General features: G+C 49.7%; 1 protein-coding gene across 1 annotated transcript in view; it reads right to left on the bottom strand.

Moving 5' to 3' along the window:
- Nucleotides 1-399: 399 nt before the first annotated feature.
- The window catches only part of zeb1a (zinc finger E-box binding homeobox 1a), a gene marked incomplete at its 3' end in the record, with an annotated part of 51,353 nt that continues 28,272 nt past the window's right edge, over nucleotides 400-23,480 (bottom strand). Inside the window, 9 exon segments of the mRNA XM_030363343.1 lie at nucleotides 400-1,094; nucleotides 2,868-3,051; nucleotides 5,900-6,175; nucleotides 6,178-6,723; nucleotides 6,767-7,551; nucleotides 10,760-10,868; nucleotides 11,532-11,734; nucleotides 12,679-12,852; nucleotides 19,857-20,069. Of these exon segments, the coding sequence (XP_030219203.1) occupies nucleotides 400-1,094; nucleotides 2,868-3,051; nucleotides 5,900-6,175; nucleotides 6,178-6,723; nucleotides 6,767-7,551; nucleotides 10,760-10,868; nucleotides 11,532-11,734; nucleotides 12,679-12,852; nucleotides 19,857-20,069 (3,185 nt within the window).

Below are 23,480 nucleotides of genomic sequence, written 5' to 3'. Positions count from 1 at the left end.
CACCTTCCTCCTGCTCCTCCTCCTCCTCCTCCTTGACAACCCCACCTTCCTCCAGCGTCTCCTTCTCCTCCGTGACCCCACCTTCCTCTTCCTCCGCCCCTCCTTCCTCCTGTTGCGCCGCCTCCTTCTCTGCGATCCCGCCTTCCTCCTCCTTCGCCTCCGCCTGCACCACCTCCTCCTCCTCCTCTTCTACCACCGCTGCTTCCCCCTCTGGCGCCTCTTCTACAACCCCGTCTTCCTCCTGCGCCTCCTTCCTCTCTGCCCCCCCTTCCTCCTCCTCCTCCTCCTCCTCCATCTTTTGCTCTATCGTCCCCCCCTCCTCCTCCTCCTCCACCTTCTGCTCTATTGTCCCCTCCCCTTCCTCCTCCTCCACCTTCTGCTCTATTGTCCCCCCCCTCCCCCTCCTCCATCTTTTGCTCTATTGTCCCCCCCCTCCCCCTCCCCCTCCTTCGGGGGGCCGTCCTCTCCCCCGCCCGCCGCCCTTTCCCCCCTCCGCTTCTCCTCCTCCACGTACTCCGCCTCGTACAATTCACAGTCGTCGTCGTCCACCTGAACCACCCGGATGTCCTCCATGCACATGGCCTCGTCGTCCTCGTCCTCGTCCCCCTCCTCCTCCTCCTCCTTCTCCTCCACCTCCATCTCCTCCACCTCCTCCACCTCCTCCCCCCCCTCCTCCTCCCCCCCCTCCCCCTCCTCCTCCTCGCTCTCCTTCTCGTCCGAGTCCAGGGGAGAGCGAGGCGTGGTGGTCCCACTGCCGTCCGGCTGCTGCCCCCCCACCTCCTCCTCCACCCCCTCTTCCTCCTCCTCTTCCTCCTCCTCCTCCTCCTCGTCCTCCTCCTCCTCCTCCTCCTGGACCCTTGGTACCCTGATCCTCGGGGGCGCCCCGAGGGGCAGCGGGCCCCGGGGCCCGTCCTTGTTGCAGTAGGAGTAGCGGTGGTTCATGTGCTGCGAGTAGGAGCCCGAGTGGGAGAAGCGCTTGCCGCACTTGTCGCAGGCGTACGGCTTCTCGCCCGAGTGCAGCCGCGAGTGCTCGATGAGGTGGTGCTTGTGTTTGAAGGCCTTGTGGCACACATGGCACTCGTACGGCCGCTTGCCTGCGCGCACACACGCGCACACACACACACACACACACACACACACACACACGCACACACACACACACACACGCACACACACAAAGAGAGAGGGAGGGAGAGGGAGAGTTAGTGACGGAGGGAAGCAGGGCACTAGCATCACAACGACCAAGCAACGTCTCTGTTCCCGTCGGGATTGCCGTTCGATGCTTAAATATCTTTCGTATGTTATTGATCGGCCTCTGTCGAGTGTCCTCGAGCGGAGGAAGGCGCTGTCCAAATAAAGTTGTCCTATCATTTTTTTTGTTTTTATATCTTTTTTGGAATGTATTTCACCAGTCAAACTCATTAACTAGGGCAGTAGCAGACACCTACATCATTAACTATAGTAGTATTATAACTAAGAGGTAGGGTCTGAATCAGGACCAGTTTCAACCACAATTCAATATACTAATTAGGGATATTGGATGGCAGGTAAGTCGGCAAAGGACCCAGTGTCACACACGTGAATGCCAATCAGAAGCTATAAATAAATGTGATTGATACCATGGACTTGGACATAACTAGGAGTTGTGCTACTATTTCATGTTGTGTGAAAGCTGCTTCTTACTTAGTGGAGCTTACTAGGTGCCATGCTTACCCTTGTCTTTGGTATGTGTGTGTGAGTGAGTGACTGTGAGTGTGACTGAGTAAATGTGTGTGTGTGTCTGTCTTTCTGTGAAGGTGGAGGAGGAGGGGGGGAAGGTGTTAGCTGAACGATGAGGCTCCCTTGCACTGGGCGTATGGGCCCATAAATATTTCCCTTTAAACTGAGAGGTTCAAGGAGACATGCAATTTAAACAAGGGCGGATTCAGACACTAAACGTGTTTGACGCGTTAAGAGAATGTGGGTGGGGGCTGGTGTGTGTGTGTGTGTGTGTGTGTGTGTGTGTGTGTGTGTGTGTGTGTGTGTGTGTGTGTGTGTGTGTGTGTGTGTGTGTGTGTGTGTGTGGTGGATGATCTCATAGCTGGAACAACGCCCACCTGTGCTGACTACTAAAGCACATATGCTAATTGCTAACAGAGCTTGGGTTTACATGGGATTACATCAGACCCTCAGCTCGGTTTAAACATAGGAAAGAATCCTTTTGGGTTACCTAATGCAGTTCTGTTGACCGTGTACCCGTGGGGTTCACCGAGAAGCTTAGCCTCCAGGCCAAAAACATTTGACGCCCTAAGGCAATTGGTGGTCCGGAACTTGAATGCAGCCAAAGATCCATTAGACATCATTGATAACACTCTTTATGCTGACACGATAGTTTTCAAGCGGGCAGGCATTTTTGTTGTTCAATAATAAATACGCCCAAAACTAAATTCATACATTTAGCTTAGCTTAGCTGCGTAGCTCTACACCAAAGTCCTGTCTGTCTCAGTCCGCGAGTCATTCTTCTAAAGCTCCCAACCCCGTCCTTATTGGCATCCATTCTTTGCGCGAATACCTGTCTGTCCGTATCTACACATTGTCGTTATTGTCGTGCGTGCGTGACTGTGTGTTGTTGTGTATATTATTAATGTTTATTAGATGTGGACAGAGCAATTACATTGGACGAACCAGACGCATTGTTTGAGTGTTTCAGCACACAGGCTCATTCGAAACACTTCGAATGAGCTTTTTGAAAAGATAGGACAATTCAAACGGAAAGAAAGGAAACAAAACAAACACAAGCGTTGTTACTTGTTCATTACACACACGCTAGCATGTGAGCGTTCGTTCCCCGAGGCTGTGAGCGTTCGCGCGGCGGGGCCCCCCCTTACCTGTGTGTTCGTATTTGTGCCGCAGCAGGGAGCTGCCCTTCTGGAACACCTTGGAGCAGAGGTCGCAGGGGTACACGCCGTTCTCCAGACGGCGCTTCTTGGAGGGCGAGGCCGAGTCCGAGTCGTTCTGCTCCTCCACCGCCGACGTGCCCTCTGAGCCACTGTCCGCCCGACGCTCCTGAGGCTGTGGGGGGGAGTGAACGAGTGAATGAGGCGATGGATGAGTCAAACGAGCACTCAGTGGATTCATTCATTCATCAATGAATCCGTAGTCGTACAGTCCCTCCAGAAAAATGTGGCGTTTTTTTTGTGATTGTCGCGGCCAAAAATCCTTGATTATGCGGCACGTTTTCCTTAAAGAATGCGATGAAATATGCGGCATATTTATGCAATTTTATGCGATGAAATTGCGGGAACTTGTAAAGGGACTGGTTATAGTACAAACTATCATGAACGCAGCGCAAAAAACCCCACATCACCCGCCCCTTGTCAGGGATTGGTTTGAATGCTACTTATTTAGGTTTTGAGTGGTCGGTAGTACCATTTGTTTCTGTGTGAGATCTCAGAGCACAGGCTGCCCTACAGAGACGTGTTTTTTTGACGGCCGGCTTATGGGGCGGGCAGCTAGCGGATCGTGAGGAAAGATCAGATGAACGTGATCGGTTTATGCTTCGGCCTAGCATCGCTGGTACAACCTTTAAACCATTAACAGATCAAACAATTAAATCATTAATAAATTAAGTAATCAATCAATCTGTTAATGAATACATCAATCTATCCATTAATGACCCAATCAATGTTGATAAGATGAGTGGGCGCGTTGGCTGGGGATGCCTTTCTTCGGTGCCAGCAATTCATTAGTGAAATTCATTTTCGAAGATGTTCCAAACGCCACCCGCGTTGTCTAGACGAGGAATAGCACAATATGTAATGATTATAATGAGACGGCGCACGCCGTACACACCGTGGGTTAAACAGTGCTTTGTTTTAGAGCACACACCCAGGGGAGATAGGGAGGAGAGGGGAGGGAGGGAGGGAGGGAGGGGAGGGGAGGGAGGGAGGGAGGGAGGGAGGGGAGGGGAGTGGTCGGTAGGGGAGAGGAAGGAGGTGAGGAGAAGAGAGGAAAGAAGGGGATAGGAGGGATGGTAGGGGAGAGGAGGGAAGGGAGAGGAGAGGAGCAGAGAGGAGAGGAGAGGAGAGGGGAGGAGAGGAGAGGGGAGGAGAGGAGAGGAGAGGAGAGGAGAGGGGAGGAGAGGGGAGGAGAGGGGAGGAGAGGAGAGGAACAGAGAGGAGAGGAGAGGAACGGAGAGGAACGGAGAGGAACGGAGAGGGGAGGGGAGAGGAGAGGAGAGGAGAGGAGAGGGGAGGGGAGGAGAGTAGGGGAGGAGGGGAGAGGAGAGGAGAGGAGAGGGGAGGAGAGGAGAGGAGAGGAGAGGAGAGGAGAGGAGAGGAGAGGAGAGGAGAGGAGAGGGGAGGAGAGGAGAGGAGGGGAGAGGAGAGGAGAGGAGAGGAGAGGAGAGGAGAGGAGAGGAGAGGAGAGGAGAGGGGAGGGGAGGGGAGGAGAGGGGAGGGGAGGAGAGGGGATCTAACGGCTGTGTAGGTCAACATGGGAGTGGGTATGTGGTATTAGCCGTTGTCTATCCCCCCCCCCCCCCCCCCTGCTCCGGGGATCTGCAGTCCTAATGTCTACGGCGGGCCGGCAGGCAGACGGTATCAGTTAACAGTATCACCTGGCACATCCATCACTCTGGAGCAGCCTGGACCCCTTCCAACCCATTAAGCCCTGTGGAGCCTCTCCAACGCAGCCCCATATGGCTCCTGGATGCCCTGCGTCTGCACCGGGCGTACCCCGCCGTCAAACCCTTTGATATACACACGCATGTGTGTGTGTGTCTGGTGTGCTTGTGTCGTGTGTGCGTGCGTCGTCGTGGAACCTGCGTGCCGTGTCCATCACACAATCACCCCGGCTGTTGTGTTTTTTATGCACCCACTGATTCTCTAGTCCCCGATCTCATTCTGGCTCCACCGGCACGGCCCTGGAGACACAGCGTGAGAGCGTCTCCCAGCGCGCCCGACGTCCGTGTCCCTGCTACAGGAACACAGACCCTGCTCGGAGAGCGTCTTGTGAAGTGGAGCATTGGAGGTTGTCTCAATACCCTTCTATATTCAGTACATTCTCAGGTATATTAGTAGCAGGCGGTCCCGAAGGGGATTGGATTATAAAGACGGTCCCCGTGGGAGCGGTGTCGTACTGCGACGGAGCGAGAGTCGCCACGATGCTATTGTCGCTACGTAGCGACTATAGCTACGTAGCAGGACGGTTGGAATCCCAAAGCGTGAACGGGACACAGCTTCAGTCGTGGATATAAACACCTCAACACCTGATCTTACACTGATTTGACTTTTGTGCGTTCGCACTTTGACTACATTGTTCCCGAGAAAATGTTCTTCACCCTATCGACAACATGATTTTGTTTGTGTTGTTTTTCTGTTTGTCTGTTCGTTTTTATATATATATTTTTTTTTATTAAGAAATATGTTCTTAATATTGTACATTTAGTTCTTAAGTTCTGCCGCCACTGTTTACATGTTTACTGTTTTCTTGGATTTGCACCATTCCGCTTTATTTTATTTATTTTAACTTAAAAGTATTATTTCATCTAGTTGCTGCTCTTCTATTTATCTTGTAAATTGTATGTTCCATATTGTTGCAGCTTTTTTCTATTTTATATGTATATTGTGTATGCATATTTTTTACATTTCTTTTCTTGGCATACAGTCTGTGGAAAACAAAGGAAGAATAACGTTGTATGACTGAGAACTTGTTTCTTATTGTTTATACGACAATACCCACTTTGAATTTGAATTTGAATTTAAGGACCCGCATGAATACGAGATGGGTCCATCTCAACGGCGTTACTCCTGATAAAGAGACGTCAACACCAACATAAACCCCCGAGGCGTCCCAAAGCAGCCCCGGGCCGGCCCCCCACCCCCGCCCCCCGGGCCGGCCCCTCACCCCCCCCCCCTACCTTGTGTCCGTTGAGCAGCACCGTCTTGGCCCCGGTGCCTCCGGCCGCCGTGGTGTAGGTGTAGGTGAGCTGGGGGATGAGGATGGTGCGCTTGGTGGTGGTGTTGATGGCGCGCAGGCAGCTGACGGTGCCCTGGTGCCCGGCGATGGCCACCAGCGTGGGCAGCTGGCCGCCCGCCACGATGCCGCTGGCCTGCGCCGCCGTCACGTAGAAGGTGCCGGCGGGACTCTTGCGGAGGCAGGTGAGGTTGAGTGGCTGCTCCTGCGTCTTGGCGGGCGCGGCGGCGGCGGCGTCCCCCCTGGCCCCTCCGAGCCCTCGCCGCCCTGCTTGGGCAGCGAGAGGTCCAGCGGCTCCGCCTGGGCGTCCTCGGGCCTTTCGGGGTCCCTGGGCTCGCTCTTCACCGCCGCCGCCGCTGCGTCGTCGTCCCCCCGCGACGTCGTCTCCGCCCGGGGGGAGGCCGGCGGGGGCGCGGACAGCCCGTCGGCTGTGGCGGCGCCGGTCGGGTCGGCGGCGGCGGCGACCGGGCCCTCGGCCGCCGCGCCCTTCCTCCCAGAGTTCATCTCCTCCAGGGTCACGCCCGCCTCCGACAGCAGGGCGGCGAAGGAGGGGTCCAGGCTGGCCCCGCCCCCCTCCTTCCCCTCGCCGTCCCCCCGCAGGGCGAGCAGGGCCTTGGCGCCGTCGTCGTCCTCCGCGCAGGGTGCACACGGCGTGCCCTTGGCGGGCGCCGCCGCCGTGGCCTCGCCGTCGGCAGCCGCGGCGGCCGGGGCGGGGGACGCGGGCGGGCTGGCGGGCTCCGTCTTCACCAGCGAGACGTCGGTGGCGCCCTTCGCCACCTCCGCCGCTCCGCCGACCGCGTGGAGCGCCGGCCGCAGTTGCGGCCGCCGTCGTGGCGTTGGCGGTCAGCAGGACGGGCGCGGCGGCGGCGGCGGCGGGGGGCTCCCTCTTCAGGAGCAGCGGGTGGGTCTGCACGGCGGCGGCGGCGTTCGGGGCGGGGTTGATGCTGTAGTTGATGATGATCTTGGTGTTGCCGTCCTGGTCCACGAAGGCGGGCAGGCTGATGATCTGCTGGTGCGGCTGCTGCAGCAGCAGGCCCTGCTTGCCGTGCATCACCAGGCCGCTGGCCGAGCCCAGCACCTGCCGCAGCACGTTGCCGTCCATGGCCACCTTCAGCACGCTCTGCAGGTCGCCCAGGTTGATGCTGATGGGCGACATCAGCCCCACCGTGGGCACCACCATGGCCAGCCCGTGGGGCAGCGTGGTCGTGGCGGCGGCGGCGGCGGCGGTGGTGGTCGTCGTCGTCGTCGTCGTTGGCGACGGCGTGGTGGTCGCCGCGGCGACGGCGGCGGTGACCGTGGCGGGCTTGCACTCGTACTCCACGGGCTCAGACTTGATCTGCGTGAGCGGGAGCTGCTCCTGGAGAGGCTTGCTGTCGCTCTTCTCCTTCAGGAGGACGCGGACGGGGGTCCCGGCGGCGGCGGCGTTGGCGGCGGGGGCCGGCGTTGGGGGGGCGGGCGGGGCCGGCTTGATGGCGGTCCGCGGGGAGCCGTCGGTGGGCCGCGCGCCCACGCACTTCTTGCTGCTGATGTGCGAGCTGTAGGAGCCCGAGTGGGAGAAGCGCTTCTTGCAGTTGGAGCACTCGTAGGGCTTCTCGCCTGGAGACGCGGCGGGGGGGGGGGGGGGGGGCAGACAGTGGCAAATAGTCTGAGAAATGAACCAAATCTGATCAAGCCACGAGACCAAACGGACATATCAACTTTTGGCCAGAAAATCCATCATTGTAATCAATATAATGCAGATGTGCAACTATTAGAGGATATGTCTTTGTTTATGACATGTGTAGTCTTTGAATAAGTGTGTGTGTGTGTGTGTGTGTGTGTGTGTGTGTGTGTGTGTGTGTGTGTGTGTGTGTGTGTGTGTGTGTGTGTGTTTGCATTTGTGTGTGTGTATTTATGTGTGTTTGTGTGCGTGTGTGTGTTTGTGTGTGTGGTTGTGAATGTGGGTATTTGTATGCATACAGTGGCGATTTTGGTTTGGAAACTCTGGTGGGGCCCATGCAGGAAAATATTATAACGCAATCCAGAAATACCACATATTACTACCATCACAACAAAAACAGTAGCAAGTGACAGAGGGGACCAAAATTGCAGCTGAATAATGCCATCACTCAAACGCGAATCTGACGACATATATTAGGCTATTATAGCAATAGCACCACCAAATGGCAGCGTTCAAGATCTCACAATATCAAAACTCAAGAAAACAACAACGTGGCAACAATAAAAACTCAACGGCGCACACCCTTTACACAGCAATCAATATACAAAGCCACCACTCACAATATACCAAAAAAAGAAGAAGTATGGTTTAAGTTGTATTAAGTTTGCAGGCCACCATACTGTACAATTAACAATGAATCTAGCCTGATAGAGTGGTTGCCTATTCAGACCTGGATAATCCTGGGTGAAAATGTAAGTAAGTTTGGGCTAAGATGGTAATTACCTGTGTGCTGTCTGGTCTCCTTTGTGTGGCTGAGGTGAAACACAAGCATTTTTTTCCGCTTGAACCACTCCTGGTTGAACGATCTATTCTTGTCCTTTCCCTCTTGAATAATGATTAAATCCGTCGGGCGATGTGGTCCCAAACGTTTTATCTCCAACTTCTGTTCAAGTGCTAAATCTCACATGAGATAGATACTCAACACGATTCATCATTCAATGAATGAAACGTCCATTTGTTGTTATTTACTGTAACAGTAACTGTAACTGGAACAGTAACTACGTTAGCTAGCTAGCAAGATCTGATCGGCTCCCGCCGTAAACCCCGCCCTTTCTACAAATCAGCCAATGAGAAGAGCTTTGGGGCACTAAACTTCTGGCCCCACCGCCGAAACAGAAGCGGGCGCTGCGCACGCGCTTGCTCGCCCAACAGCACCAGTGTTCTACACTGCAGCAGACGGGGCCATCTCGGCTGGGCCCCACCGAGCGGAACAGACGAGACGGAGCAACAAACTATTTCACACACAACTACTACACTACAACAATTGCGTTCATCAAATTAAAACTGCAGAGATGTAATTAATTATTAACAATCAGTGGCGATTTTGGTTTGGAAACTCTGGTGGGGCCCATGCAGGAAAATATTATAACGCAATCCAGAAATACCACATATTACTACCATCACAACAAAAACAGTAGCAAGTGACATAGGGGACCAAAATTGCAGCTGAATAATGCCATCACTCAAACGCGAATCTGACCACATATATTAGGCTATTATAGCAATAGCACCACCAAATGGCAGCGTTCAAGATCTCACAATATCAAAACTCAAGAAAACAACAACGTGGCAACAATAAAAACACAACGGCGCACACCCTTTACACAGCAATCAATATACAAAGCCACCACTCACAATATACCAAAAAAAGAAGAAGTATGGTTTAAGTTGTATTGTTTGCAGGCCACCATACTGTACAATTAACAATGAATCTAGCCTGATAAGAGTGGTTGCCTATTCAGACCTGGATAATCCTGGGTGAAAATTTAAGTAAGTTTGGGCTAAGATGGTAATTACCTGTGTGCTGTCTGGTCTCCTTTGTGTGGCTGAGGTGAAACACAAGCATTTTTTTCCGCTTGAACCACTCCTGGTTGAACGATCTATTCTTGTCCTTTCCCTCTTGAATAATGATTAAATCCGTCGGGCGATGTGGTCCCAAACGTTTTATCTCCAACTTCTGTTCAAGTGCTAAATCTCACATGAGATAGATACTCAACACGATTCATCATTTAATGAATGAAACGTTCATTTGTTATTTACTGTAACAGTAACTGTAACTGGAACAGTAACTACGTTAGCTAGCTAGCAAGATCTGATCGGCTCCCGCCGTAAACCCCGCCCTTTCTACAAATCAGCCAATGAGAAGAGCTTTGGGGCACTAAACTTCTGGCCCCACCGCCGAAACAGAAGCGGGCGCTTTGCACTCGCTTGCTCGCGCAACAGCACCAGTTTTCTACACTGCAGCAGACAGGGCCATCTCGGCTGGGCCCCACCGAGCGGAACAGACGAGACGGAGCAACGAAACTATTTCACACACAACTACTACACTACAACCAGGGCCATCGGACTGCGGGGACAAAGGGGACAGTTGTGGGGGGGCCCAAGGCCCATGACCAAAAAAAAAAAAAAAATAATTTTTTTTCACCTTTTGGCCAGTCCCCCCCCCCCCCCCCCCCCCCCCCCCGTCAACAATCGCTCCTCCCCCCCCCCCCCGTCAACAATCGCTTCCCCCCCCCCCCCCCCCGTCAACAATCGCTTCCCCCCCCCCCCATCAACAATTGCTTACCCCCCCCCCCCCGTCAACAACCTGGCGCAGGGGGGCCTATCAGTACCTATAGTATAGGGGCCCAGGATTTGGTGCTACGGCCCTGACTACAACAATTGCGTTCATCAAATTAAAACTGCGGACATGTAATTAATTATTAACAATTAATGTATTATTAACTTATGCTCAATGACATTTTTGAAAAAAGAAAAGAAAAGTATAATCGTGCCCTGCACGGCAGCGTTCTCTGGTGGGGCCGTGCCCCACTGGCCCCTAATGCAAAGAGCCACTGTATGCATATGTGTGTTTGTGTGTGTGTGTATATGTGTGTGCGCTTTTATGTGTGTGTGTGTTTGTATATGTGTTTCTGTGTGTGTGTGTGTGTGTGTGTGTGTGTGTGTGTGTGTGTGTGTGTGTGTGTGTGTGTTCGTGTGTGTTCGTGTGCGTGCGTGCGTGCGTGTGTGTGTGTGTGTCTCCTCACACACACACGTGTGTGTGTGTGTGTGTGTGTGTGTGTGTGTGTGCGTGTGTTTCCTCACCACTGTGTATGCGCAGGTGTTCTTTGAGATGGTGTTTGTATTTAAATGCCTTCGCACACTCGTTACACTTAAACTTCCTGTTTCCTCCTGTTGCCGGGGTCACGTGTCGCTGGGCATGACGAGGAAGGAACACAAAAAATAATAATACATTAAAACAATTATTATTATTCATTAATCCGTCAACAATCCCAAAAACCTGAATTATTTTTTCATTTTGCTGATCCATTACTTTTCCTCCGATTCAAATCATTTATATAGAAAATAATAAATAAGATAATTTGTAATATTATAATAAATATATATAATCAAATAGGATTTTAAATGGGCTGTAGGTAAGATTTAAGAGCTATTTATAACAATTTGTTATTTATTAGAAATAGCATAGCCGTCTGTCAGCTATTAATGAGTATATTGCTCTGTGAGAACATCTGTTCTGAGTTGACTGCTCCTGCCTCTGGATATGTGCCAATTTGGATTTCACACCGGGGCCTCCTGGTTTCTGACCAATCAGGGCCTCTCTTCCCTGATTGGTTCTTTGAATCCATCTTGCCTGTCCATCACAGGTGTGTGAGTGCAACGCTACTCAATCGCGGAGAAACACACGGCGGGAGGGGCAGGGCGTTTGGTTGTTCATTAAAAAACTCGCTCTCATCTGCTCTTTTCTGCTCGGTCGATACAAACCCTCAAATCCTACAGCAGCTTTAAATAAAATAATTCAATGAAAGTACTAAAAAAACACATAATGGGCGCATCAAGCTCCCCGGTGAGGTACCTGTTCCCGCGAGCCCTTGTGGTGGCTCATGTGTCTCTCCAGTTGGGAGCGGTAGGTGAAGGTGTAGCTGCACTGGGAGCAGCTGAAGTTGTCGTCGCTGGTCTCGTGGCGATACTTGATGTGCTCCTTCAAGGAGGCGTTGCGCTTGTAACCGCGCGAGCAGTACGGGCAAATGTGGAGCTGGGAGAAGGTGTCTGGCAGGCCTGGGGTTGGGAGAGAAGTCAGGGTGTTAGTTCGGGTCGGCTCAGGCATGTTTATATTCATGGTTAAAGCCAGGTTTGAGCGAACCGGACGGAGTTAGACAGATTTTAAAAATATCCCCAAAAAAATAAAAAATAAAAAGCCAGTTCTCCCTCCAGGCCTTCAAGGCCTCTCGCCCAAAGTACACGATTATCTGGCTAGCTTTAGTAAAGGTCTGCCCAGCCTGCTGGAGGAATCCGGTAATGTCCAATCAGGGCAGAGTGCGCGGGTAGTGTGGTAGAAATGAATGATTATATTCTATGGTAAACTATGATTATTATTAGGCCTGTATATCTAATGGTAGAAAACATGTAAAGCGTCTTGGATTTTGATCCAGGGCTGGTCACGAGGCCTGGGAGTCTGGGGTCAGAGCAGGGGTTGGGGCCCAAACCCCCCAGGAGCAGGAAGCTACTGAGACAATGCATGCTGACTCCACTTCCTGGGTCCTAGACTATCTCGGTGACCATCTGTTTAGATGAATTTGTGTTTGATTATGTGTGGACACCTAAAAAACAAGAAACTGCTGAGTACTGTGCTATTGTGTGTTTAAGAAGAGGCTGGAATCTGTTGACGAGGAGTGACTCTGCAGACCCACCCGGCTGGTATCGTTGTTGTTGTACTTGATAAGGGCGGTTTGCAAAAAAATATCCTGAATGGAAACGGTCTAACCCTAAAGGTGCTTGCACACCGCCGTGCGGTGTGCAAGCACCTTTAGGGTTAGACCGTTTCCGTTCAGGATATTTTTTTTTAATACTCGGGGGGGGCTAGCGGGTTGGCCAACCTCGGACCAGGGGGGTTATGGCCCCCCCTGGCCCCCACGTGGCTACGCCCCTGCCTGCAGGCCAACAGGTTACCACCATATGAATGCTCAACGACTCATGCAGAAGGCGGCGGCGTCGGGGCGTACCGTTCTCGTCGGCGCCCCCTCTGTCCGGAGTGGTGCACTCCTCCTCCGGCGCCTCGGGGTAGATGACGGCGGTGTCTCCCTGCTGCAGGATCTTCTTCGTCTCCTCCTCCTCCCCCTCCGCCTCCTCCTCCTCCTCCATGTCCTCCTCTTCTTCAGACCCACCCTCGCCGTTCACTGAAGCAACACACGCACACGCACACACACACAGACAGACAGACACACCCACACACACACACACACATACAGACACACACACACACACACACACACATACAGACACACACACACACACACACACACACACACACACACACACACACACACAATGATGTATACATGAGTTAGAAAGAACATATTTAGAAAATGCAAGAACTGTTTTAAAAGTCAGTTAATAGTGTTCATTGGTGGCAGTATATGTATTATTTATCACTGAGGAACATTGTTTATATCAGGAACTGCGTGTCTTTGGAGGTAAGGGGGACAAATGTACTCAGATAGAGAAGCACAAATGTATCCCAGGGCTTTCAATCAAAAATAATATGCATAATATGTATTCAAATGAAATACATCTACTTCCTTCCTGGGTTAACGGAGAACAATGTCTTAAATTTAATCCTCGACATTATTCTGTTGAACAGCAGAGTTAGGGCTATTCATGCTTTATACTTGATCTCTGGTACTCGAATTTATCCCAAGCTCAGGTAGGGATTGGAGGATTTTGTCGAGCGTCAAACCCAGGTAGCTACTTGTCATGTCCACTAGAGGGAGCATGGTCGTCCTTTGACCGCCAACCGCCACGTTCTCACCACAATCGCAAGGTGACTCAATGCTGAACTGAAAGCAAGTTGCAATGATGAGCGTCATTGGCATGGGAGCATGACAACATAGGTGTGGTGTCAGTTCAAAATGTAGCTACAGTATAAATATAACAAGGAAGACCCTCTCTCTCACCCACCCACTCTTCAGTCACCATCTGTCATGTCAAAACTCACCATCCCACTCAGTCAGCGCAGACACCTCCCATATCAACTCGGCCAATCAGGTGCCCCTCGCTACGTCGATGAGTGAAATGGCACAAACTAACCGCGCACCTATACCCTATTCGTCATCCATCCAATGACTCATTTGGACTCCGCCTAGTCTTGGCCTCCTCCGGTCTCCCACAGCAGGAGACGTTCAGCTCAGGTCAGTTTCACTTTATTGTCCCAAAAGGGAAACCTGTCTTGCAGTCAGGTACACATAAATAGCACAAGATACACAAGGACACACAACAAAGAGATAGACACAGGCTAGGTCATACTAACCTACCCATCAGATTCAAATATATTTACAGGTATGTGCAAAGAATTGTGCAAATTGAACAAACATATTGGCGCTAGGAATAAAGGCGTTCTTTGTCCTATTGGACTTATAAAAAGGGGCTCTTAGATTCGGGCCTGAGGGAAGGGCCTCAAACGAGCAATGATGGGGATGATTTTTACAATCGAATATAGACATGCTTTCCGAATAACCGGCTTCTCATAAATGTTCAACAACGATACTTGTGGACATGTGTGGACCAGTCCGTCCCAGGGACTCCATCACCTGGACCATCGAGACTCCATCAGGGGCTGGTATCCTGGCTTCTTAAAACCCATGAAGAAGAAACGACGATGGAGTCCAATCTAGCACCAAACGAACATTACGTATTGTTCGACTTTGTTCAAACGTAAACCGGTCTCTCCTGATTGGATTTTTATTGCAGCGGCAAACAAACATCTTCCCCAACACCCTGCACTATTTTATTGCTCAAACTTGCTCAAATACCGTTTAAAACCTTTAAATCCGCGTGAATGTACTTTACAAGTACATTTACACAAGTAGATAACCAACCCATCGGATACGTGGTTGTTTCAAATTATAACTCTGCACACCTTGTACTGAAAACAAATGTCTTGCTGTCGTTTTTAAAATCACAGAGAAAGCAATGCTTAGTCATCTGTCGATTTTGTGAGTTCTCAGGAATAACTCAGTGCCGTGAAATCGAAGCTTTATGTACACTGCAAATGGGTAATCAAATATTGATGCACTCGGGCACCCCAAGTCACTGTTTGCCACTAAAGTCCTGCTGTCAAGGCTGCAACGGCGATGGTCATTCCATCGATGCTTAAGAAGGTTGTAAAGTTTGCTGTCAGACAAACTAATATTGTAAAACTATTTGGTAATACAGCAATGATAGATCAATTATTATTTGATACGCACACATTGTCTGTATTTTTTAAATGACAACTCACATTACTATAAAGAGACAACATACCGGTACTATAAAATAAGAATTATATATAATACAATGTTCCAAATCATATATAAGATGTGCATTGACATCATTAAATTGCATCCCGTTCCGACATTTTGTTGCAGTTTGGAGGGAAATGGCAGATTCTTGCCAGCGTACAATAACAACCTTGCTCTATCATGGAAGATGTTGCTCCTACGACCGGCTGTATCACATCCCCCTGGTTCACCGTTCCTGAACCAGGAAACAGCTCCGGTATGAACCACAGCTCAAAGTTTGGACAGGGCAAGACCGAAATACCGGATGATATTTCATGTCTGGTATTTCCCTACAACCCAGTCCTTAGTTCACTCAACTCTAAATGTAGAGCATGACGCCCAAACTTTGACATGTGAAACGGCCCGACAATCAAACTCAGCAATCGGGGCATGTCTCACCCACCAAATTGTCCATCGTCAATGGAGTGGAACGAGCGTGACAGAATATGACGTTCTGTGTAGCGAGTAGATAATCGTCAGGGTTCATCTTTAGTGATGCCAAAGCACAAGGTAGAGTAATGTTTAAAAACAGAGCCTTAACCGGGGCCTATTACTGTAGTGACTGGGGCCATCTGGCTGAGCGAGAGAACAAGGGAGGGAGAGAGAGAGAGAGAGAGAGAGAGAGAGAGAGAGAGAGAGAGAGAGAGAGAGAGAGAGAGAGAGAGAGAGAGAGAGAGAGAGAGAGAGAGAGAGAGAGAGAGAGAGAGAGAGAGAGCGAGAGAGAGAGAGAGAGAGAGAGAGAGAGAGAGAGAGACAGGGAGAGAGAGAGAGAGAGCGAGAGAGCATGTAAGTGAGTGAGAGAGCTAGCGAGTGAGTGAGAGCGAGACAGAGAGAGGCCGAGAGAGTTTAATAAGCCTAATGAGCGCCCATCGCTATGTTCAGCTAGGTTGGGATACGGCTCTTTAAAGGAATGTGACCTGGAGACGTAACAAGGTGGTAAGACGAGTATGCACTATCACACACACACACACACAGACACACAACCGTACATATAAACAAATATGCACACACACGGGAGTGCCTCTGCAGGTCCCCACCTCGTCCAATTAGCATAATGGCCCCCGCAAAGCCGATGTCGCTCACACCCACACACCCACAGTCACACACAAACACACCCAAACATACACACACAGACATACACTTACACCTACAAACAAACACAAAAACACCACACGGAAACGCACACACAATGACCTCATTGGATTCGATAAATATTACATCGCAAACTTCTTGGGCGCCGTCTTAATTTTGTATGCTGGAAAATAATGAAGACATGAGTTCGGTCTAAACTATGGCAGGGCCTGCTCATCCAGCAGCAGGGCTGTTAGGCTTTAGAAAGTGAGGTGGGTGGGAGAGGGGGGAGAGGGGGGAGGGAGGGCTGGTGGGGGTACGGCCAAGGCGGAACTCTGTCCAGGGTCGCCATGGCAATGAATCGCTTTGGAAATGAGAGCGAGAGCCCTGCCAAGCGGAAGCCACGCCCCTTCCTGCACAGCCTCCAGAGACAGGTGCAAACTTTAGTGGAGGGCTTGTGCACGTGTGCGTGTGCACGTGTGTTTGCATGTGTGTGTGCGTGTGTGTGTGCGTGTGTGTGTGTGTGTGTGCAGATCAAAGAAAAGAGGGCTCCCAGGCCATACACACAGCTTCATGTTTAACACAGAGATCTCTGATTCCCATGATGTCATCCAGGCACACACACAAAGACACACACACGCATACATATACACACACACACACACACACACACACACACACACACACACACACACACACACACACACACACACATAAACACACAGTGAGCACTGCGCCTCCACCACTTGCCAGGAACTGCTTCTTGGAGTGAATTTACGACTGACAAGCCGTGGTACTGCTGAACTGGGTTCTATAATACTGTGTCCTTAATACTGTGGTACTATGATACTGTGTCCTTATAATACTGTGGTACTATGATACTGTGTCCTTATAATACTGTGGTACTATGATACTGTGTCCTTATAATACTGTAGTACTATGATACTGTGTCCTTAATACTGTAGTACTATGATACTGTGTCCTTATAATACTGTAGTACTATGATACTGTGTCCTTAATACTGTAGTACTATGATACTGTGGTACTCCTGAACTATGGTAATGTAACACTGTGTTCCTCCCTATAATACAGTGGTGCTATAACACTGTGTTCATATAATATATATATATACACATAAATACATAATATTATTACCACATGACTATAATAGCGTGTTACGCGATACCAAGTGATATTGTACTCCAGGTGAAGACCCTCGCCACAGAGACAGCTACGGGCCGTTAGAATGTTCTGTGGCAGGCAGGGGGGCTGTGACGAGGGCTGGTGAAGCATATCATAAGTAGCATCTCACCTTGAAGAAACTGAAAGAAGATAAAGCAAGTGTGGCTTCAAACCCTCTGGGTTTCAGGTATCGGTCGTTCAATCTAAGAGGTAGTGAATGACTTGCCAGGTTGTTTAAGAAGAGAGAGAGCCTTAGAGAGGTAGAGAGAGAGAGGTAGAGAGAGAGACGTAGAGAGAGAGAGAGAGAGAGAGAGAGAGAGAGAGAGAGAGAGACAGAGAGAGAGAGAGAGAGAACATTCTAGAGACAGAGAGAGGTCTACCACCCGAGCAGAAGGGGAGAGGTAAAGAAGATAACATTGCTGGTACTAATAGGATTCTCTGTGATGTTCAATTATCAGTTTTAGCTAAAACTACAAAGATGTGAAGTGAAAAATGAGACAGAGGCAGAGACAGTGCCGTAGCTTGGATCCTTATTATTAGAGTCTTTCTCTCTCTGAGGTCTGTCGCCAGGTCGAATTCCAAGACCGAACGAGAGAGAGAGAGAGAGTGAAGACCGAGAGAGCGAGAGGACAGAGAGAGAGAGAGAGAGAGAGAGAGAGAGAGAGAGAGAGAGAGAGAGAGAGAGAGAGAGAGAGAGAGAGAGAGAGGACAGAAAGAGCGAGATGACAGAGAGAGAGAGAGGGAGGTGGGAAAGCAAAGGTGAGAGCAAAGAAGTAGGAAAGAAAGAGGGAGGGTTGGGGGTGGGGGGGGGTGTAAGAAATGTGTGCAAGGAATAAAAATACACAAGAGAGAGAGAGAAGGAAGGCGAGAACGAGAGCGAGAGAGAGAGAGGACAAATAGAGTGCAGAATGGAGAGGAGAGAGGCCCGGTGCTCATGCCATGTAAGGCGTTATCCTAAGTAAGAAAAACAAACCTGACAGTGGCACATAATACTTCTGGGGTGTCCGCTGCTGGAGAGATGCCTACTGGGTGCATTACTCAGAGCTTCAGCCACGTTGCATGTGCAGTAGGCAGGGAGGGCTGCTTTCAGCTCTGGGCTAAAGAAAGGTTTGTTTCCTTTGTTGCAGATGAACGTACTGGATGTGAATGTATTTTTTTTTTTTGGTTGGTGCACATGTTTGAGCTCACACAACTCTTGCACGTCGTGTGCACACGTTTAAGCAGGCGTCGATTATTGCGGCGACGAAAAGCAATCCCGATTATGGCTTTACCTCAAAGTTCAACTTTGGTGAACTTTGAACTTTGACCTGCAAACCCCCCGACCTCCTTCCACTCAAAACAAACAGCATGCTGTCTTGACGTTTGACTTGTGGAACTTAGGCTGCGTTCGAGTATTCTCTGCGAACCGCCTCGGATCTCGCCTGACCCCACGCCCACACTTCAAGCGTTTTATTATGTTTCGCTCGGTAGTTGGAGGAAAACATGGACGCCCCCCGGAAAGCCGTTGCCGCGTTAGCATTGGCAGAGTACCAGGCGCTCAAAAATAAGTAGGCTATAGGCCATAGGCAGAGATACGGACGCAGTAAGGTAGTGCAGTAATACGAGTGATTGAAATTACCATTTAAACCACCAAAGTGGTCCAAGCACAATGAAAACAGTTCATACTTCAAGTCACACTGGGCGCAGCCATCTTGAATTCTGTCTCGGAATTTTGCTCGGCCACCACTGAGTCCAACCGAGTGGCGAGTTCGCCGTCCAAGGTAAAGGGGCGTGTTTGTGCGTGTCGCTAGGCAACGTCCTCGGACCTCCGAGACGGATCGATAATAAAATGCAGCATAAGAAGCATCTCCCGGTATCAACTGAGCATTTGTTTTCCTTTCACGAAACCCCTCCTTGCCTGCTCATGTGTTCCCTATGAGGCATCATGGGTAGGGGTGGTAGCTTCCCTTCCCTTAGCCGTGTTCCTGGTTCGGTGACGTCACCTTAGTGAGCTTTTCCAGCCACATTCCTGCTGACTTTGCCATTTTTTGCGAGGTGACGCGAGTTGGCTTGGCACCGTGTGTTATAAATAGATAAACAAATGAAAAAAAAAGGTCCATTCTTTAAGAGGAAAGAGTGAAAAACACTGTGACAGGCTAGGGGCTGGGCAATCATTCAATAATTGTGTTTATCGTCTTTTCATGGTATTGCCGGGATATTGAGATAGCGCCTCATCGCGATAGGCTGTTTTATAGCATACATGAATAACGATTAGGAGATATATTAAAAAAATATATGAGGATTGATCGTCACTGAGACAGAAAAACTGGTTTTAGTCCGATATCATACAGAACATTTCCATATATTTCAACGTAACGACCCTCAGTGAGACTACCAAGCAAAATGGTATTTAGGCTTCGTAAGCCTATCGTGGTGTTTATCGAAATCGTGTAAGATCCCCCATAAATATCAGGATAATAATATTTTCCCATACCGCCCTATGACAGGCCTACTAGAGGCGGTATTTTGAAACCCACACTCACTCACCCATCCGCAGACGTAAAAGAGCATTAAACGTTCAAACAGACTTCATGCCGCGTTCAATAATCTGATAGCTATCTCTGGGTGTCTACCTCCATTCCAGGAGCCGTTATGGGCTAATACTGCGCTGGCATCTTGGCTGGCGTCGGTGGGCGTGGCCTTGTCGCCATTGGCAACGGCGGCGGCGGCGGCGGTAGCGTTAGCGGTGGCGTCGGGCTCTTGCAGGCTCTCCTCCTCCACGATGTGCAGCTTGTCCTCGTCGTCCGAGTCTGAGCTGGCCTCCAAGCCATTGTTGAAGCTTGTCACTGTGTGGGGCGAGAGAGTGAGAGAGAGAGAGAGAGAGAGAGAGAGAGAGAGAGAGAGAGAGAGAGAGAGAGAGAGAGAGAGAGAGAGAGGGAGTGAAGGAGAGAGAGAGAGCGAGAGAGAGAGAGAGAGAGAGAGAGAGAGAGAGAGAGAGAGAGAGAGAGAGAGAGAGAGAGAGAGAACAAATGCAGGTCAGTATTGTTTTAGGAGAGCTTCACAACATAGCAGTAGCTAGCATTTGCTATCGGCAACAGCTGAGACTAGGGAAAACTGAAAACACGATGAAAAGAATCAAATACAAATCAATCGAAGCAGGTAATTGCTCTTGTCGTCTGATCGGCCTATAGTGGCTTGCTCTAAGCACCAAGTTTCACTGCATTTGTTATGGTCTCGGGGCTGCAAATCCCTACGTTTGTGTGTCTGTGTGTGTTTGTGTGAGTGGCATCCATCAAATATGAACCCTATCCTAATACAATGTTCAGATTTACAGCCAAGAATCCATAATCCATCAATAGCTGGAAAAGCTCATCCGGTTGAAGCAGTTCTACGCTACGCTGACACGCTAACATTATGGGGTGGTTTCATTCTCATCTAATTTGTCGACTTCTCTTCGATACAAATTAATGGGGGTTCATGAAGAGTTTAATTCTAATGTTTGATTAGGTGAGGAGGCCACTCAGATATCCCTGGAGCATTTTTACCGCAGAGATTAGGAGTAAAGGTAAAAACAAGGAATCAATACCAAAAAAAACAAAACAAGGAAAGACAAAAAGGGAAAATGTCCGACGGTGACAGGTCAGCGTGAAAAGGACTGCGTGGAGAACAATATCGATCACGGCACTTTCCACTGTATGCGCACGCCAGCAGAGTGCAACAGAGGGTGTGTGGTAGGCTAGAGAAAACACTACAGTCCTTATTTTTCCCCGGTGGGCAAGGGTGGAGATATGGCCCAAATATCACCTATGAATATACAGTAGTATTTATTAATGCATCAAAATATTTGCAGAATGTCAACGTGTTCATTGAACAAACCGTTGAGTTATAAGCGATCTAAGGATGTAGGAATATTGACAAATTGACTTAAAATGACAAAAAGACCAAAAGGAGGTCACCCTGACTTTACGTACAGCTCTGTGTCCTACTCTGAGATGCATGATAGCTACTGGCAGTAGCTATCAGAAAAGCGGCATTAGTCCGGCTTTGTTAGGGCAAGGCATGTTTCTAATGTAGGATTATTTAGAAATGATGTACATAATAGATACATTATTATTGCTATGTATGCATGTTTTTATTATTTTTATATTTTTGCGTGGATGTGTGTGTGTGTGTGTGTGTGTGTGTGTGTGTGTGTGTGTGTGTGTGTGTGTGTGTGTGTGTGTGTGTGTGTGTGTGTGTGTGTGTGTGTGTGTGTGTGTGTGTGTGGCAAAAAAAGAGGGCAGTAGCCTACTGCCCTCTTTATTTGCCCCAAAAAACGAATGCTTCCTCCATAGCTGGCGCTGGCATGGCCTGTGAGCTCCATCCTGGTGTCTATTAAGTCTAAGCCCATTGATGCTATCCCCTGCCTCAGGGTTTAGCCTACATTACACCCCTGACTGATAAGGCTGAGTTTTATCTATCTAATGCAGTGTGTCGTTGTTTCAATTGGACCCTCTGCTCTCCTCTGTGGGGAACTTGAACAAAGACTTTCCACGGCCAACTAAATAATGTGATACCCATATCCCCCATCAGATCAAACCGTTTCAGGACGATTTGACCCATCCAACTGAGGATAAAATTGACAGCAGTATTTGAGTATTCGGCACAAAAGTGACCATGCCGGCTTTTCCAGGTTGAATAACACAAATGAGGAGGACAAAAGGCAGAAGGAGTGCATTTATAGAAGGCAAGGCCCTTAAATAGCCCTGAAATGACAAAGATTGTGATTGAATCATCCTTAACGGAGAACACTCAAACTAACTTCCTCCATTCCCAGAACGCTGTGCAGCGGGTTTCAAACCACCCGAGAAACAGACGCCACTGTTGCGCATTAATAACGAAAGAGCGAAAGAAAAAAAACACACAAACACACAAACAAACGCACACACACACAGTACCAAATGTGTTTCCTCCGATTCAAAACACGTCCGAGCTTTCTGGTCGGTTAATCTTTGATGACGTCCAGCTGGAGGGGGGTTTTCGAGGTCTTTAACTTTACACTCTGAAGCGTGAACTCGGATACCTCTGGAATATATCGATCCGTCTGACCCCCCCCCCCCCCCCCCCCCCACCCACAGCTACCTCCCCCCCACAGGGGAAGAATAACACCAAACACGACCACTTCATCATCAAGAAGAGCAACGGCGTTCTTCCCTGAACCACCGGCCAGTGGTTTACCCGGGGGGCGTTTGTGGAGGGCTCAACATGACCACTGGTCCGAAGAGAGAGACTAATGTACACCAGATGTAAGGGTACGACTTTTAAAGGTTCTCATAGTCTGGCTTTGTTAGCGCAAGGCATGTTTCTAATGTAGGATTATTTAGAAATGATGTACATAATAGATACATTATTATTGCTATGTATGCATGTTTTTATTATTTTTATATTTTTGCGTGGATGTGTGTGTGTGTGTGTGTGTTTTTGTGTGTGTGAGGAAGGGGAACAAGCTGTCTACACACCCGCATTAAAGACCTCTCAATGCTGGCTGTTTGTTTTACAGCTGGCAGGTGTGCTTGATACATACACAATTAATTAACACACTAACAAACACACACGCACACTGGCACACACATACACCCCCTCACACAACAGATATGAAACCACAGAGCTAGGGTTTGTTATCTGTGTGAAAGCACCCACACACACGCCCCCACACACACACACACACACACACACACACACACACACACACACACTCACGTTTGACATTAAAAGCACAGGATCCAGTAATTGAACTATGTTTCAACAAACAAACCGCCCACTGTGTGTCTGGTATCATGTGTGTGTGTGTGCGTGTATGTGTACGTGTGTGTGTGTGTGTGTGTGTGTGTGTGTGTGTGTGTGTGTGTGTGTGTGTGTGTGTGTGTGTGTGTGTGTGTGTGTGTGTGTGTGTGTGTGTGTGTGTGTGTGTGTTGGGGGGTGCAGAGCTCTTCAACATTTGTTTGCCATAGGGACGTGGGGGTGGGGGGTGAGGAGGGGTGAGTGGGTGAGGAGGGGGTGGGTGAGTGATGGTTGTCTGGATGGCTGGATCAATACAGGGCTGGGCGTGTCCCAGAGACAGTCAAACGATGGAGGGGAGGACGGAGAGAGATAGGTGTGAAGAGACAGAGAGAGACGGAGAGAGGAGGCAGACCGAGAGGACGCCTGTCCTTCCTTCATTGTCATTGCTGTGTGTGTATGTCTGTGTGTGTGTCTGTGTGTGTGTGTGTGTGTGTGTG

This window comes from Gadus morhua, chromosome 8 (assembly GCF_902167405.1).
Source record: "Gadus morhua chromosome 8, gadMor3.0, whole genome shotgun sequence".
Classification (NCBI taxonomy): domain Eukaryota; kingdom Metazoa; phylum Chordata; class Actinopteri; order Gadiformes; family Gadidae; genus Gadus; species Gadus morhua.
The sequence above is the reverse complement of the archived record's forward strand: the minus strand, read 5'-3'. Positions and strand labels throughout refer to the sequence as shown.